The sequence below is a fragment of the Erythrolamprus reginae genome, chromosome 2 (genome assembly GCF_031021105.1).
Source record: "Erythrolamprus reginae isolate rEryReg1 chromosome 2, rEryReg1.hap1, whole genome shotgun sequence".
Taxonomy (NCBI): domain Eukaryota; kingdom Metazoa; phylum Chordata; class Lepidosauria; order Squamata; family Dipsadidae; genus Erythrolamprus; species Erythrolamprus reginae.
The window spans coordinates 243,019,381-243,038,052 of record NC_091951.1 but is presented as its reverse complement, the minus strand read 5'-3'; the positions used below and the strand labels follow the sequence as shown (position 1 = coordinate 243,038,052).

Here is an 18,672-nt window from a genome sequence, read left to right as displayed (position 1 = left end):
CCACTCCAGGACTTTGACATGCTTCTTACAAAGCCACTCCTTTGTTGCCCTGGTGTTGTGCTTGGGATCATTGTCATGCTGAAAGACCCAGCCATGTTTCATCTTCAATGCCCTTGCTGACGGAAGGAGGTTTGCACTCATAATCTCACGATATATTCATTCTTTCATGTACATGGATCAGTCATCCTGGTCCCTTTGCAGAGAAATAGCCCCAAAGCATGATGTTGCCAACCCCATGTTTCACAGTAGGTATGATGTTCTTTGGATGTAACTCAGCATTCTTTCTCCTCCAAACACGACGAGTTGTGTTTCTACCAAACAGTTCTACTTTGGTTTCATCTGACCATATGACATTCTCCCAATACTCTTTTGGATCATCCAAATGCTCTCTAGCAAAACTTCAGACGGGTCTGGACATATACTGGCTTAAGCAGGGGGACCCGTCTGGCACTGCAGAATCTTGAGTCTCTGGCAGCTTAGTGTGTTACTGATGGTAGCCTTTGTTATGTTGGTCTCTCTGCAGGTCATTCACTAGGTTCCCCAGTGTGGTTCTGAGATTTTTCCTCACCGTTCTTGTGATTATTTTGACCCCACGGGATGAGATTTTGCGTGGAGCTCCAGATTGAGGGAGATTATCAGTGGTCTTGTATGTCTTTTATTTTCTAATTATTGCTCCCAGAGTTGATTACTTCACACCAAGCTGCTTGCCTATTGCAGATTCAGTCTTCCCAGTCTGGTTCAGGGCTACAATATTGTTTCTGGTGTCCTTCGACAGCTCTTTGGTCTTCACCATAGTGGAGTTTGGAGTGTGACTGTTTGAGGTTGTGGACAGGTGACTTTTATACTGATAACAAGTTCAAACAGGTGGCATTACTACAGGTAATGAGTGGAGGACAGAGGAGCCTCTTAAAGAAGAAGTTACAGGTCTGTGAGAGCCAGAAATCTTGCTTCTTTGTAGGTGACCAAATACTTATTTTCCACCATAATTTGCAAATAAATTCATTAAAAATCAGAGAATGTGATTTTCTGGATGTGTTTTCTCTTGTTGTCTCTCATGGTTGAGGTCTATGTATGATGTCAATTACAGGCCTCTCTCATCTTTTTAAGTGGGAGAACTTGCACAACTGGTGTCTGACTAAATACTTTTTTTCCACCGCTGTGATACTAAAGGCAGAACTCTCAACTAAGCAGCCTGCAGTCTGGTAATCTTCAGATGTGTGGTTGTTGCAGACAATAATCCATATTCTAGCGACGTTTAGGATTTGTTCTTCAGGCTTATGTGTTGTGTTTCCCCCTGGAGATCTTTGGCTCTTTTAGAAGGCTTTAGTGATGGGATGGAAGGATGACACTTCCCCCAAGAGTATAAAGACTACAGACTGATGCCTTTGAAGTATTTGCTTATCATTGATTATTTTTGGTTTTGTTATACAGTGTTCCCTCGATTTTCGCGGGGGATGCATTCCGAGACCGTCCGCGAAAGTCGAATTTCCACAAAGTAGCGATGCAGAAGTAAATACTGTACACTATTTTGGGCTATGAACAGTATCACAAGCCTTCCCTTAACACTTTAAACCCCTAAACTGCAATTTCTCATTCCCTTAGCAACTATTTAGATCATTACTCACCATGTTTATTTATTAAAGTTTATTAAAAAAAATATTTATTAAAGGCGGACGAAAGTTTGGCGATGACGTATGAAAACCATGGTATAGGGAAAAAACAGCAAAGTATTTTTTAATTAATATTTTTGAAAAACCGTGGTATAGCCGTTTCGTGAAGTTCGAACCCGCGAAAATCAAGGGAGCACTGTATTTCTAAAATTTACAGGAGCTGTAAGACATTCAGTTTTCAGTCACACAGCTTAGATACACACACACACACACACACACACACACACCCCTTTTGAAGGCTGTCATGAATTTACACTTAACTCAGAATCCAGCTGCTAGGACCACATGGGAAGTTGGTGCTGCATGTTAGGGACTATATTGAGGCATTTCAGTTGTTAAGTAACTGGACAGGCTTCATATTTCAAAGCACAGATGTTTGTGTCATGTTTATGGAATTCCTTTTCTAGAGATGCTCATCTAACAAGGTACTGTTATTTTTTGGAAACTAGGTGTTTTTATTTTCCCAAGATTATATGACTGCATTGGTTTTAGGAAGGATTTTGTATAAACAGCTTTAAATAAATGCAGAAAATATATAAAGGTTGCTTTCTACTTGTATATTGGAAAATTTTGAAGAGCAAACTGGTACTAAGAATCTTTTAAAGGCTACCTAACCTGCTATTTAATGATATGGTTGAACAATGTTACCAATCATACTATTCCCACCTTGTCTGGGCTTTCTACCATGTTATATTTAACAGTAATAGATAAAATAGTAGGTGTGAAATGGCTTTTATTATATGTCTGATGTGTTATTTTAACAGCTTTTATCAATATGATTTGCAGTAGGAGGGTAGAAATTCAGAATACTGTATGAATTTAATGTAATTTTATTTGGACACTTTAATTACAGAATACCAAATATCAAGTTCACTGGGCATGATGCAAACATCGAGCTTTAAATCCCTTGATAAAAATAAATATGTCGACATTGAGGTAGCATCTTCCCCTCCTTTTATCTCCCTTATTTGTGCATTCTTGATATATACAGTTCACCTCTCCTTCTAAAAAGAAGTGCCAGAAGCCATGATTCCAAATTTTAAGTGTTAAAAAAAATGGTTTAAGGAGCATAATATTAAAAATGACCGTAGAAACTAGAGTTTGTATAAGGATTCAAAGGGAGAATTCTGTTAAGTTTGGAATCAGCTTTGTGGGTTGTCATTGGCTTAGCTTTCCTAAAACAATATATGATCAAAATTTACTTCACCTTAAGCCTCAGTATCATTGTTCAGGACATGTTTTTGGTCTCTGTTAATTTGAAATTAATCCTATGAGTGATGTAATTTTTCTTCTTCAACATTGAGAACTGAGATCTGTAAACCAGACCTTGTGCTTGTTCCCAAAGGACCATGTAGGTTTTATCTGTAATAAAATACTAAATATGAGCCCACTCATCCTCTCCAACTCTGAGCTAGCAAAGGCACTCGAAGAGGACTTCCGTGTAACAAGCTCTTAACTTTTGGAACCCCTCCAAAGTCAGCAAAGGGTTGTTAAAAGCCTTTCCTTGTCTCCACGTTTAATGGGTAAAAAAATGCGTTCAACAATGTTAAAACACGACACAGACTTTTATGCACCCCAGGCTAAGGAATAATGTTTTAATCCTTAGTGCAACATGTATGTGGTAATTTGTGACGTTTACATTTCTTTTTAAAATTATCTTCTATATATGGTCATTCAAATCCACTTAATTTTTCTTATTTCTTTCCTTTTCCAGGCTCTTTACAATTCAATCAAAAACGAAAAGCTTGAGTGGGCAGTGTAAGTATCTTATGTTGAACTAATAAGCTTCAAATGATTCCTTTTATGGTATTCCATTGGATGTACCTGCAGTATATGGAATAGAGTCTAGAATCATAGAAGTCTGACGGCAGAAAAAGACCTCATGGTCCATCTAGTCTGCCCTTATACTATTTTCTGTATTTTATCTTAGGATGGATACATGTTTATCCCAGGCATGTTTAAATTCAGTTACTGTGGATTTATCTACCACGTCTGCTGGAAGTTTGTTCCAAGGATCTACTACTCTTTCAGTAAAATAATATTTTCTCATGTTGCTTTTGATCTTTCCCCCAACTAACTTCAGATTGTGCCCCCTTGTTCTTGTGTTCACTTTCCTATTAAAAACACTTCCCTCCTGAACCTTATTTAACCCTTTGACATATTTAAATGTCCCCCCTTTTCCTTCTGTCCTCCAGACTATACAGATTGAGTTCATTAAGTCTTTCCTGATACGTTTTATGCTTAAGACCTTCCACCATTCTTGTAGCCCATCTTTGGACCCGTTCAATTTTGTCAATATCTTTTTGTAGGTGAGGTCTTCAGAACTGAACACAGTATTCCAAATGTGGTCTCACCAGCGCTCTATATAGCGGGATCATAATCTCCCTCTTCCTGCTTGTTATACCTCTAGCTATGCAGCCAAGCATCCTACTTGCTTTCCCTACCGCCTGACTGCACTGTTCACCCATTTTGAGACTGTCTGAAATCACTACCCCTAAATCCTTCTCTTCTGAAGTTTTTGCTAACACAGAACTGCCAATACAATACTCAGACTGAGGATTCCTTTTCCCCAAGTGCATTATTTTACATTTGGAAACATTAAACTGCAGTTTCCATTGCTTTGACAATTTATCTAGTAAAGCTAAATCATTTACCATATTGCAGAGATTGGGTCCAGCAGTTCAGGAGAGGGAACCTCTTACATTTATTTATAGGTAGTCCTCGACTTACCACCACAATTGATCCCCAGATTTCCCTTGCTACCCAAGACAGTTGTTAATTGAGTTTTGCTCCATTGTACGACCTCTCTTGCCTCCATGGTTAAGAGAATGTTGTTAAGTGAGAAACACAGATGTTAAGGGAATCTAATCAGAGAGCACTTCAACTGTCATAAATATGAATCAGTTGCCAAGCAACTGAATTTTGATCAGGTGGCCATGGGGATGCTGCAATGTGAAAAAATGGTCATAGCTCACTTTTTTCAGTGCTGTTGTAACTCGGAATAGTCACTGAATGAATGGTTGTAGGTCGAGGACTATCTGTATTTATTTTTATTCTGACTTTGTTGTCTTCATATATCAGACATCTTTTATTTTTCATTAGCCAGTCTTAATTCATTCATGATCACTAAACTGGGATGGCCCCTGAAAAGGACTGATTTAACCTATTAAATATGTAGTTTTGGGCAAGCCATTCTTTATTAAGATCAGTCTCATTTGCAATGTGAGGATAATAACTTGAAGAATATATCTGGTTAGATTTCATAAAATAATGTTTCCAAGTTTCTTGTATGCAGATTTCTGAGCTTTGCTTTCTGCGAACAGATGTTTCATTATCCAACTAAGTTACAGCAGTACAAGATAACTCAATAGTGATGGGTAAAAAAACATCTGCAAAAATGTTTTTCTATTGGAATCTTTTTACTTATTAAAACTTATGCCACCTGTTATTCATATTCTCAATAAGGCATAACTCCGTTTAACATTTGAAAGTGAAGTTGCCCGAGGATGGATTGCAGCACAAGTTTAAAAGCCCAGAAGAGTAAAACCTTTGGTCCTGATGATTGGATCCTGCAATAATTTTAAGTTGATGACCACATGTAATTTCTTGGAGAACAGAAATTGGTGATGCCTCTTAGTTATATTCAAAAAGTTTGACACTACAGTGGTACCTCATCTAACGAACTTTTCAAGATAGGAACCCGGTGTTTAAGATTTTTTTGCCTCTTCTTCCGAACTATTTTCACCTTACGAACCCAAGCAGCTGCTGCTGGGATGAAGGGGTTTCTTTTTTCCCCCTTTTTTGAAGAAAGAAAAGGGAGGGGCTGCTTGGAGTAGGAAAATTTTGCCCAGAACAAAGTGCTTGCAGAGGAATTGAAAGGGTGTCTTTTTAAGAAAGAAAAGGGAGGAGGGAGGGGCTGCTTGAAGTAGGAAAATTTTGCCGAGAACAAGGTGCTTGTTCTCCCCCCCTTGCCTTTCTTCCTTCCCACTCACCCTTTAGCCTAGCCTTGCTTCTTCCACCCGCCCCCTTTAGCTGCTCCTCCCTGCCCTCTGTTCGCCTCCCTTCTAAAGTTTGGAATTTTCCTGAAGGATTTGCACGCATTATTTGCTTTTACATTGATTCCTATGGGAAACATTGTTTCACCTTACGAACCTCCTCCTGGAACCAATTAAGTTTGTATGATGAGGTACCACTGTACTTGCTTTCCTCAAGAGGATATATTTAGCCATATATTGACACAGAATCAGATAGGGTCATTGCATAGGCTGCTGTTGTTCCACAATTCAAAACATGCTGGAACACCAAAAATGGTGCTTTTTCAAGTCTACAACAGTCTTCCTCATTGCATTGTTTCTGTTTCATGCTTAATAACACTAGGCCCTGTATTCCATACAGGGATGGGTTGCTGTGAGTTTACACATGGGGGTTCGGGGAGGGTGAAAAGTGGGCCTACCGGAAGTTTGGGAAAGCCATTTTCACCCTTCTGGAGGCTCAAGGAACCCTAATTCCCCCACCATGGTGTAGGGGGCTGACTCCCACCATGGCCACAACTATCCAGCAACCAGGCAGAGAACCCCTTGCTAAAATTTTTGAAGCTCACCCCTGCATAGAACCAGATCACTTAACAGGTGCTTTCCTTCCATAAGATCTACCCAACTGATTTAATTCTGCAGAGTTAGCATGGTCCAAGCTCCTTTGCTTAAATGTTGTTATCTGTCAGGATCATAGAAGCATGCTTTCTCTATTGCAGCATTTGACTTTTGGTTTTCCCCAAAAATCTGAATGCCCCCTACTCTGCTGTTGGTTGGAAGAATAATGAAGTGTTTTGGCAAGGGAATGTGAGACTGGGTTTTTGCGCTTGCCAACTTGTATCTTTATTTTTTTACATTCCAACAATTTTACTGCAGTTTCCTTGGTTGTTGTGAGCTGCTCAAAGTCATTGACTTGTCTAAATATCTGACTGACAGTGCAACCAACCATAATTTATAAATTATGGTTGGTTGGTTGGTTGGTTGGTTGGTTGGTTGGTTGGTTGGTTGGTTGGTTGGTTGGTTGGTTGGTTGGTTGGTTGGTTGGTTGGTTGGTGGGTGGGTGGGTGGGTGGGTGGGTTGTTTGTTTGTTTGTTTGTTTGTTTGTTTGTTTGTTTGTATGTATGTATGCCGCCCCTCTCCGCAGACTCGTTGTACTGTCAGTCTGATATTTAGACAGGATTTGAGATTTTTATATATCACAGAGGTGTCAAACTTGGGTCATCATGGTCACGTGACATATCACAACTTTCACCCCCCTTTGCTAAACCGGGCATGGCCATGGGAGTTTGACAGCCTTGACCTATTGAATCCTACAATAGAACAGATGGGCACACCTCGACCCACTACATGGATCAATCAACTTTCTCAAGCTACTCTACATTTCAGCTTCTCAATACAACAGCTGCTTTCAGACGGACATCAGGCCAAGGCAATATTTAAACAAAGAGTCCTAGATGTTAATGCACAAGCTGATACTGAGGCACTTGCTAAGTGCAGGTCACTGAAATGGCTAGCCAAGAACAAAATATCATTTCAACTAGAAAAATACCTGACAATGGGTTTGACCCAATACCATAGAACAGCTCTCACTAGAGCAAGATTTGAGCAGTTAGATTATATGGTTAAATATGGATGATTCCACCAAGTACCATATTTTGAGAGAACATGCATCTGCGGTTCACCAGAAATAGAAGACATTGCGCGTGTCCTACTCAATTGTAAATTATACTCCTCAGTATTTACAGTCCCTACTTGACAAAATCATACATTGGGACTGTAATAAACAACTATGTTACTTTCTTCAGGGTACAAATTTATATGTAGTTTATAGAACTGTTAAGTTTATAGTCAGGGCTGTCCAGATGAGAACACGTTTTATAGAACATATTGGGGTGGCCTGCAAAGGAGATGAACTCACCTAAGAATATTTTATACCAGTATCTTACATGTGTTTTAATGTAAATCTTTGCATGAGTTATATTTTCATGTTTTACTACTTAATTTTAGCTTATTATACTGCATTTTAACTCATTTATTTAAATTCTCTTTATTTTATCTACTTTTATTGTATTTTAACCAGTTTACACTATTGTATACTGTTTATGATAAGTCGCAGTCTTATGATGACTGATTTGGTCACTATTTTTACTTTGATATGGTCAATTGACTAATAAATTAAATTGAATTGATTGGATTGAATTGAATTGAATCCTACCCAAGGATCTGGGATTGGCAAATGTTGTTTGATGATGCTGAATATCTCCTTACAAGATGTTAGCTGTTTCAAGACAAGTTGTCTTTTACTATTGACTTATTCTTTCTTTCTTTCTTTCTTTCTTTCTTTCTTTCTTTCTTTCTTTCTTTCTTTCTTTCTTTCTTTCTTTCTTTCAACATGTGTAACATATTTAAATGCCACCCAGCTCCCAAAGGACTGGTGATTCTGTTAATGCCAATGTGTTCAAGTAGAGCCCCCAACATTTTAGGATTGCACCTATCATTCCCATTGGGATTATTGTTACTATTGGTAGCATCTTTGTTTTCTTTTGCCAAAGCTGGTCTCCTTCTATTTGCAGGTCTTTGAATCTTATTATTTTCTCTAGTTATTTCTCTTCTCTTCTTGATGCTGCTTGAAAAAGGGCCCTCCCGCCCACCTCTGGGTTTATACTGTCCTTTATTCCTTTGCCTGAAGCACAGCTGATCAGCTCCTCAGCTGTGTTTCAGGCTGATTTTAGCTACATGCATGCAAAATATGATGCGAACAGGTAGCAAAGGTAAGTGGAACCCACTCCTGGTCTGGGCAATCTTCTTGCAGTAGCAAAAATGAGACGGTCCTCTGTTTCTTTTGCTTCTTTGCAGAGGCAGCATTTGTTATCTATTATTGTCTTCTCAATTCTGGCTTTGTATACGTTTGTTCTTAAAGCTCGGTCTTCTAAAGTCAAAATTTGCTCATATGTCTCTTTCTTCAATTTTTCTGCTCTTGGCCACTACCAGGTCTGGTGTTATGTGCTTTGCCAGCTTTTTTTTTAATGTACTAGCCATGCAATACGTTTCCTTGCTGTGTCTTCTTTCTATTCTTCATTTGGTCTTATAGGCCAGTTTGGTCCCTCCAGTACCTTCCAGTAATAATAATAATAATAATAATAATAATAATAATAATAATTATTATTATTATTATTATTATTATTATTATTATTATTAATTAGATTTGTATGCCGCCCCTCTCCGAAGACTCGGGGCGGCTCACAACAACGATAAAAACAATATTATGCTGGTACAAATCTAATATTAAAAAAAACTAAAAACCCTATCATAATTAAAAACCAAACAGCACATACATACCAAACATAAATTATAATAAGCCTGGGGGAAAGCTTTCATGGCATGTTAGCTTCAGAATGTCTTCTTCATTTTCCTTCATATATTCTTTCAATGTCCTTTTTATTTCTTCTTCACCCGTTTTTCTTGGTAAGAAGTGCCTGTCAACATCACTACCTGGATGAAGGAAATTCATTGCCATTATTTCACTGGTCTTTACTCAATCTTTTATTCAGTTCAAATTGAGTCCAGTCCACTCTCTTAACTTGTATCTAATGACAGGAATCACCCAGGGGTTAATTTGCTTGATGCTAGTTTCCTACACTGAATGTGGACTAAAATCTTCTTCGCTCTCATCATGTATTCTCATCTAACCCTTTGTGACTTTGGTGTGCTTGACGTTGTCAGCTGAAAGGGTGTCCAGGTATTGATAGTGATCATCTCCATCCAGACTCTTGATACTGTTTCTTTTAGGGCATCTTCAGTTTTCATTATTTTTCCCCATTTGATGGTGAGCGTGGCATATTTGTCCTGTCCAAGCGTCACTGCAATAGCTTGGGCTATAAATACAGTGTTGAGCAGCGATTCTATTTCAGATGTTGTATTTTCATACAGTATCAGATCATCAATGTAAAGGAGGTGTAATAGCCTGGCAGATGTCTTTTGATGTTTGATATCGCTATGGCCTGAATTATTCAGTATGGTTTACTGAAGAATCAGTGCAATGACAAACAGTAATGGTGATACTGAGTCTCCTTGAAATATCCCTCTCTTGATATTAACCTCTTCCACTCTCTCACCATTGGCCAGAAACATTGTGCCATTCACCTCTGCACGAAGTCAATGTTTCTACTGACTCCTGTCGTATCTAGGCACTTGATTATCCAATCATCTGGCAGGGAATTGAATGCCTTTTTGTAATCCACGCTACGCTCAAGTTGGTCTCCCTTCTGTTGCAGTTTTTCCAAAACCAACTTCTCAATTAGAAACCGATCTTTTGTTTGTCTGTTGTTTTGGCAGTTCCCTTATTGTTGTTGTTATTTTAACTTTATTGAGATACAGTTTAATACAATGCAAGATGTTTGATAAGTCGGAGAATTTGGTGATGTGCCCATTTGGTCATCAAACTCAGTCCATGCAGTGGGGGACAGAATTTCCTGAATGTATAACAGAAGGATTGGTTGTCAAACCAAATTATCTCTTGCAAGCCAGGTGCCTGCTTGTTATTCTAGTAAGCAAAACGAGTTGTTAATGATGAAAGGTTGCTTGTAAGGTTGGAAGACTTTTTTAGTTGGGTTGGAAACATTATCTGAAGGATAGAAATCCAATCTTCAGTTAATCTGTGGCAGCATGAATAAACCCATGCTTAGCTTTCTCCCTTTTATCTTTCGAAGCATTGTGTCAGAACTGCTGGTAAGAAGAAACACGGCTCAGGTCAAGTTTCTTCCTGTTGGCTTGGTGTCTGAGGTTTGTCTTATGATTAACAGTGGATAGCTTGACAACAAACCAATATTAAAGATAATTCATTACAGAAGTCAGGCGCGCTACTTCAGATGCATTCGGGAAGCTCACCATTTTATTTTATTTTATTTTATAGATTTACATAGTCTCCTTTGTCGTGAAATGAGACTCTGGGCAGCACAATTAAAACCATAAAATGAACAACGTAAATAAAGGATAAAAACCCAAGAATGTGGGTGAGCTTGATCATTTAATCACCTTTCAATCTCACCATGGGATCCCTATTGATATTCACAGCTAAATAAGAGGAGATGAGACTGTGCCAGCACATTTTAAACACTCATTGTCCTTTCTCTGTTCATCCTTGTTACTTGATTTCCTTTCCATGCTGAAGGGAGTCACGTTAAGTAGAGATCTTTTATGAAAAGAAAAAGAAACTAAAACATGACTATATTAATATTGATAAGACTGTTTTTATGAGGATTACTTTTGGCTATAGTAATGCAGGGGTTTCCAACCTTGGCTGCTTTAAGACTTGCGGACTTCAACTCCCAGAATTCCTCAGCCAGCAAAGCTAGCTGAGGAATTCTGGAAATTGAAGTCCACAAGTCTTAAAGTTGTCAAGGTTGGAGATCCCTGTAGTAATACAGTCATACCTCGTCTTACGAACCTAATTGGTTCCAGGGGGAGGTTCGTAAGACGAAAGGTTCGTAAGACGAAACATTGTTTCCCATAGGAAACAATGTAAAGTCAATTAATCTGTGCAACAAAAAAAAACCCGCAAAAAAAACGCTGCCGCCCGGCTGTCACCTTTTAAAACAGCCTGGGGGCTTCTCAGCGGCCTCCCGAACGCCAAATGCCAAACCCGAACTTCCGGGTTCGGCGTTCGGGAGGCCGCCGAGAAGCCCCCTGGCTGTTTTAAAAGGTGACAGCCGGGCGACGGGGCTTCTTGGTGGCCTTCTAACACCGAACCTGGAAGTTCGGGTTTGGCGTTCGGGTTCAGGAGGCTGCTGGGAAGCCTCCCGGCTGTTTTAAAAGGTGACAGCCAGGCTGCAGGGCTTCCCAGCAGCCTCCTGAACCCCGAACTTTAGCCAAACTTCCGGGTTCGGGGTTCAGGAGGCTGCTGGGAAGCCCCGCAGCCCGGCTGTCACCTTTTAAAACAGCCGGGGGGGCTTCCCAGCAGCCTCCCAACGCCGAACCCAGAAGTTCGGGTTTGGCGTTCGTAAGAGGAAAAAAGTTCGTAAGAAGAGGCAAAAATTTTCTGAACCCCGGGTTCGTATCTCGGGTTGTTCGTAAGACGAGGGGTTCGTATCTTGAGGTACCACTGTATATGCAAGTTCTCATCCTACACCAAGCAAGTCTTAAAAGGACACTACGATGTATTTTCCTGCACTGCTGGAAGCTGGTTGAATTAAGGATACCATAATTATTTCTTCTTTCTTTCCAAGATGCTTCCAACCACTAACAAATTGCTCCTGATGATAAGAGAAGTTAATTTTTGCTATATTTTTTTAAGTTATTGCTTTTAAAGAAGTTCCTTATTAGGAAAACATGAAACATCCTAGCCTTCAAAGAGTTTGAATTCTTATTAGCTATCAGATTATGCTTGGTTTAATGAGAAAAGGAAGTAACAGTGTTCCATCGATTTTCGCGGGGGATGCATTCCGAGTCTGCGTGCGAAAGTCGAATTTCCGCGAAGTAGAGATGCGGACATAAATACACTATTTTTGGATATGAACAGTATCTCAAGCTTCCCCGTAACATTTTAAACCCCTAAATTACAATTTCCCATTCCCTTAGCAACCATTTAGATTATTACTCACCATGTTTATTTATTAAAGTTTATTTAAAAAATATTTATTAAAGGCGGACGAAAGTTTGGTGATGACATATGATGTCATCAGGCGAGAAAAACCATGGTATAGGGGGGGGAAACGTGAAGTATTTTTTAATTAATATTTTACCGTGGTATAGACTTTTCGCGAAGTTCGAATCCGCAAAAATCGAGGGAACACAGTAATTGGGACCAGTGGCAGTGAGAGAGCAGGAAGAAATGTCTCAATTTTGAAACGCACGTGGAAAGAATCTAGAGGTAGACCTCCTTCAGGGAAGGCAGATTGACATTTCCAACCTCCGAATGCTAAGCCCTAATGCTAAGTCTTGCCTCTGGATCCTCAGTGTCACTGCCCTTCAGCTATTGCTAAATGCTAGGTGAATTTGTAACAAAGCTGTCTCATCTATGATCTGGATGAGGCAGCCAACAAGGCATGTATGAGTCCAGAGTATGTATGTTTCCCACCCGAAAGTCTGTCTGGGCCCAGGCAGGGATGTTCCATTCTCAGAAATCTGTCCAGGCTATGGGACTTGGCTGTTATTGTCAGCTCTGCTAGATAGCTCAGACTAGGAAATCCACTCCACAGGAATGCTAAAACTGTGCTTGTTGAGAGTGGCTAGCAGAATGTTGAAAGTCCGATTGTATTGAAGTCTCTTCCTTCTCATCGTTCAGTGAATTAGGGAGGTGTGTGTCCAAGCATTTTCCAAAGTCTGTTGCAGACTTAACATATGTTTTATCACTTGTTGCTTTGGTAACATAGCTTGCAGAACTCCATCAAGGTCATCCTCCTCCCTCTCTACAGTTGTCATCCAAGGAGACTTACCAACTCTCTGAGGTATTGCATCAGAGATAATTGAATGTGATATTCTCTGATTGAAATTGGGCTTAAGGAAAAGTTGGATTTATTGCTGGTTGCACTGGCCTTCTTACTTCTCAGTGATAGCTTTGCCTGAATTGTTCGATTTCCATTGCTGGATTGGCAGTGAAGATAGGGAGGCTATTACTGGTAGTTCATAGCAAATTTAATCTACCCTAATGTAGCATTAAGTTCAGAGGTTTGTAGCCACACCATTGTAAGACTAGCATGAAAAATATCAACTTATCAACTGACTGATAAGTTAATTATATTGATCCATATAATGGGCCCAGAATATAATATTCTACAAGGAACTTATGGGTCTTAGTTGCCATCTGGAATAGATGGGTAGAAGGGATTTTGTTTTGGATTCTTCTTATAGGCCTTCTCCCCATTTGTCAATGGAGAATTGATTTTCCAAGGAGCTCTAAGAGATAACACAACAGAAGAGACATGTAGAGTATCATTGGAGGACAATGAAGAATGTATCATCCTTTATTTATCTATCTATCTATCTATCTATCTATCTATCTATCTATCTATCTATCTATCTATCTATCTATCTATTTATTTATTTATTGCATTTGTATGCCGCCCCTCTCCGTATGAAATATGACATTGTCACAATAAAGCAATAGCCTGATTTAAGGTAATTTACTCAGGAGGGAGGAGTCACAAAATATCTTCAAGGCCACTTTATGAATATTCTAGACTCCTATTTTAAAATGCAGTTAGCCTCCCCCCCCCCCCTAATCAGGAAAGAGACTTCGTATCTTTCAGTTTCTGGTTCTCTAATTCAGATGTTTAGGTTTAGTCCTGAATGGAGTTTCAGTACCTTTGGTGTGTAAATTGAGTCCCCTGGCCTCACATCTTTTGCTTTTATAACAGGTGGTAGCTGTTTTCCTGTACTGGGAATCCCTTCTCATAGTCCCTTATACTTTAATCACTTCATATGTGAACTACTGCAACATGGATTACATAGAGTAGCCCTCAATGACCACTTGGAAGTTGCAGCTGGCACAGAATATGGCAGTGCAGCAGTTATGGGCGCATCTCAGTAAGTCATGTAACAATTCTGCTACATGAAACTGCACTGGTTATCATTGAACTGGGTACAACTCAGGATGCTGGTTGTAATCTATGAGGCTGTTCTTGGCATAAGGTCTGATCATATGACTGATTGTCCTTTCCCCATTGTCTCTGCCCATATAGTAAGTATTAGTGGAGTAGGCATGCTCCAGGCATCTTCTTTAAAACAGTGTCATCTGTCAAAGCCCACTGCAACAATATAGCCAAGAAGGCTTCAAGAGTTGTAAACCTAATCCTACGTAGCTTCTGCTCTGGCAATCTCACACTACTTACCAGAGCTTACAAAACTTTTGCCAGACCCATCCTCGAATACAGCTCATCTGTTTGGAACCCATATCGCATCTCAGACATTAACACTCTTGAAAATGTCCAAAGATAATTCACCAGAAGAGCCCTTCACTCCTCCACTCGAAATAGAATACCCTATGAGACTAGACTTTCAATCCTGGGCCTAGAAAGCTTAGAACTAAGACGTCTTAAACAAGATCTAAGTATTGCCCACAAGATCATATGCTGCAACGTCCTGCCTGTCGGCGACTACTTCAGCTTAAACCACAACAACACAAGAGCACACAACAGATTTAAACTTAATATTAATTGCTCCAAACTTGACTGTAAAAAATATGACTTCAGTAACCGAGTTGTCGAAGTGTGGAACTCATTACCGGACTCCATAGTGTCATCCCCAAACCCCCAACACTTTACCCTTAGATTATCTACGGTTGACCTATCCAGATTCCTAAGAGGTCAGTAAGGGGCGAGTACAAGTGCACTAGAGTGCCTTCCGTCCCCTGTCCTATTGCTCTCCTATATCTTATGGTATCTAAGGCAGATTGCCTTCTCTGTAGTAGGGCTTTCTGAAACAGCAGAGCATCTCCCCAGAGGTTGGAATTGCCCGGCCTTTCTATCCTTTAAACTGGTCTTGAAGGCTGCGTTCTTTCTGCAGGTAATCCTTGACTTACGAGCTCAATTGAGGCCAAAATCTCAATCAGGAGAGGGAATCTCTAACATGTATTTACAGGTAACCCTCGATTAACAAGGAAAATTGAGCTACAGATTTCCTTTGCTAAGCAAGGCAGCTGTTAAGTGCGCTCTGCCCCATTTTGTGACCTTTCTTGCTAAAGTTGTTAAGGGAATCAGTGTAGCTATTATGTCAATATCACAGTTGTAAAGCGAATCTGGCTTTCCCTATTGACTTTGAACGTCAGGAGGTCGCGAAAGGCAATCCCATGACCCTGGAACATCGCAACATCATAAATATGAACCAGTTGCTGGCCATCTGAATTTTGAGCACATGGCCAGTGTGAAAAACAGCTATAAATCACTATTTTATGTGCCACTGTAACTTCAAATGGTCACTAAACAAATGGTTGTAAGTAGAGGAATATCTGTAATATCTATTATATGCCCTGGGGGAAAATGTTATTAAAGTTTTAGTTCCTAGGTTTTCACAATTTTTGGACTTTTTAAATTAAAATCAACGTTGTTTCAATTTATATGCTGCCCAGAATCATAATTAATATAATTTATAAACATACGTAGTTATAAATATAGGGTGAATACAGTTACATTGCAATTTAGATACAGATAACTATTAATCACATAATCCAATTGCCAGTATCACCTATAGCATTTCTCGGCTACTGAAATTAGCTGACATACTTTGATGACTGAGCCCTGCCCCTATGATTAATTTTGGTATTACATTTGGTCATTTTTTTGTTTCATTGTCTTTTGCCACTACTTTCTCTCAATTAGGTGATGAAGCTGCGATGAAGCTTCTGCGATGTTTATTAGTTTATTAAGGAGAAGCATTCTTTGGCTCATCGTTACACCATCTAACAGAGCATCTGCTATTTTTGGACATATTATACAGTTTTCTCTAGTGCAGGGGTGTCAACTCAAGGCCCGGTGGCAGAATGGGGCCTGCAGGTTGCTTAAATTTGGCCCCCTGGAAACAGAGCAGGACTGGACAATGGTGCCTCTGCCAGCGAAAATGGAGCTCGGGAGGGCTGCACAAGCTCCATTTTCGGCAGCAGAGGGTTGCAAGCGGCCGCTGCAGCTGAAAAGGGACCTCGGGAGCCTGTTTTTTTCTGGCAGAGTGTTTGGGCCACCACACAAGTGATGTCGAGCTGGCCATGCCCATCTTGGTCATGCTTCCCGCAGCCCCCCACCCCAAGGTCAAACACAACCCTGATGTGGCCCTCAATGAAATCGAATTTGACATCCTTGGCCTAGTGATTAAGGCATCAGCCTAGAAAACCGGAGATTGTGAGATCTATTCCAATTTTAGGCATGAAAGCAAGGTGATTTGGGTCAGTCATTCTCTCTTGGCCCACAGTGTCAGGTTGAAACAAGTCATTTCTGGATGACTTGTCTGAACCTGGCACTGGGTACAACTAAGGAATCAATACTCAGCTGTTGTTCAAAAAGCAGAAAAGCATAGAATGTCCTTTGGTGGGACAGAAAACAGGGCATGTTCTACTGGGTAGCTTAGTAGAAGATGACAAAGGACAGATAAAATGTAATGATCACTTAAATACATCTTAGTAACAAACTGAAGGAAAGTATCTCCTTCCATTATTCACTGTTGCTGTTCTAAAAAGGAGAGCTGTGGATGCTGTCAAAGTCCCTGATGAAGACAATGTCTTCAAAGGGGCTAAGAGCAACCCAGCCGTGTGGGATCACTCACGAACGCGAATCCTAGAAAGAAGACTTGGACACATATTCTCTCTGGGTGAAGAGACAGAGCATAGAGTTGTGTACTCCTTTTTATTTGGGAGCATGAGCAAAATGGGGATAATTACACGTACATGTCAAGTGATACACAAACATCCAATAACATAACTTCAAACATGACATATCTTTGAGTCCTTCCTTTCCCACAAATCAATTTCCTAGAAACTTTGCCTTTGAACAAATGTTTCTCACACCTAATTTCTCTGAAGCCTTCTGCCTTATCACAACCAATCTCCTTAATCACCCTCTCGTCCTGTGTTTGCTTCAGGCAATGTAAATCTCCCCCTTTGATCGTATAATGTCCTGTCTGGAGTGATGTAAACCTGTTTATCAGTGAGATGTTTATTGAGCCCTTTTATGGTCAGTCGTTTCCCTATTGTAATTCACCAGTAATACAGACTAGGCAAGTTAGCACCGTCCTATCCTGGCTATAATAGAATCAAGATAAGCAGAGCATTTTTATGCTAGAGATCCAGATATATATAATATGATATAATCCTATTCCAACATTTTTATGCTATACTGCAACAGAGAGCCACAAAAAAACTATTCTAGCTGGATAGCTTTTTTGTGGTTCTCCTTTGTAGAGCAGCAGTCGTGATAATGGAAAGAGCCACTTTCCTGATAGTTCAGTATTACTATAGTTGGCCTGTCAGTGAAACTTGTAGGTGCCTTTAGGGAGACTTACATTTAAGCAATATCAAGGAAAGCTGTGGAGGAGCCTGAGCTTGTATAGGTCCTTGATGGTGAACCTTTGGCATGTATACTAGAAGGGGCACACAATGCCCCAGTTCAGCTCCGCTGCATATACGTGTGCAACTAGTCTTCAGGTCTCTGCTGTGCATGAGTGGGGGGGGGGGGGGGCATGGCATGCAGGAGGGTCACATGCACATGCTGGGCCCATGCATGCAGGGGGTGGGGTGCATGCATGCGGCGGTCCGACAGAAGTTGAGGTAAGCAGCTGCTCCTTGGTTTTAGTTTTGAAAGAAAAGATGCCGAGGAATTATTGCACGGCAGAGTGTTGATTTAGAACGCTTCCATCTGAGGATACTGACATATAATCTGTATCCGAGGGTACGGTCCAAAAATAAAGCAGACACCAATTCCATTAATTCATGCCTGGACTGTGACAGATTTCAGCAGAGAGGAAAGGAGAAAACCTCGCTTTATACAGCTGCGTCAAAGCTGCATGCGGCGGTAGCAGTGTGCAATGCGATAGCGGGATGGGATGCGCAGAGGGAGTCATGGTTCAGAGGCAAAACAAATGTACAATTTCCCCATTTCAATCTGCAGCACATTCTTTCATCTTGGTGCCAATGGTTGTGTAGGGATTGTAGAATGGTAGATTGTGGGATCTAGCTGGATGCTAGAATCTGGAATCTAGTATGCTAAATACTTGGATTGTAGTCTCAGTAAATATGGAGGGTATTAGCTTGGAAAGGCTTACTTTATCATCTGCTGATCACAGGTTCATGAATATAAGGGCTGACGAAATATCTGACTGGGTTATTTTATTGAATTAAACAGTATGGGCTTAATAGATTCTAGTACTGTATATGCAGGATATCTAGGGCAAAATGGAGCAATAGCCAAATTTTAATGTTATTATTATTATTATTTATTAGATTTGTATGCCGCCCCTCTCCGTAGACTCGGGGCGGCTCACAACACAATAAA

The 18,672-nt window shown here is 40.2% G+C and overlaps 1 protein-coding gene across 4 annotated transcripts in view; it reads left to right on the top strand.

Annotated features, from left to right (window-relative positions):
* The window catches only part of PSD3 (pleckstrin and Sec7 domain containing 3), a 248,184-nt gene that overhangs the window by 196,585 nt on the left and 32,927 nt on the right, over positions 1–18,672 (top strand). For all 4 annotated transcript variants that reach the window (XM_070742360.1, XM_070742361.1, XM_070742362.1 and 1 more), the window contains one exon: positions 3,385–3,428. In XM_070742360.1, the coding sequence (XP_070598461.1) occupies positions 3,385–3,428 (44 nt within the window). The remainder of the gene's footprint in view (positions 1–3,384; positions 3,429–18,672) is intronic.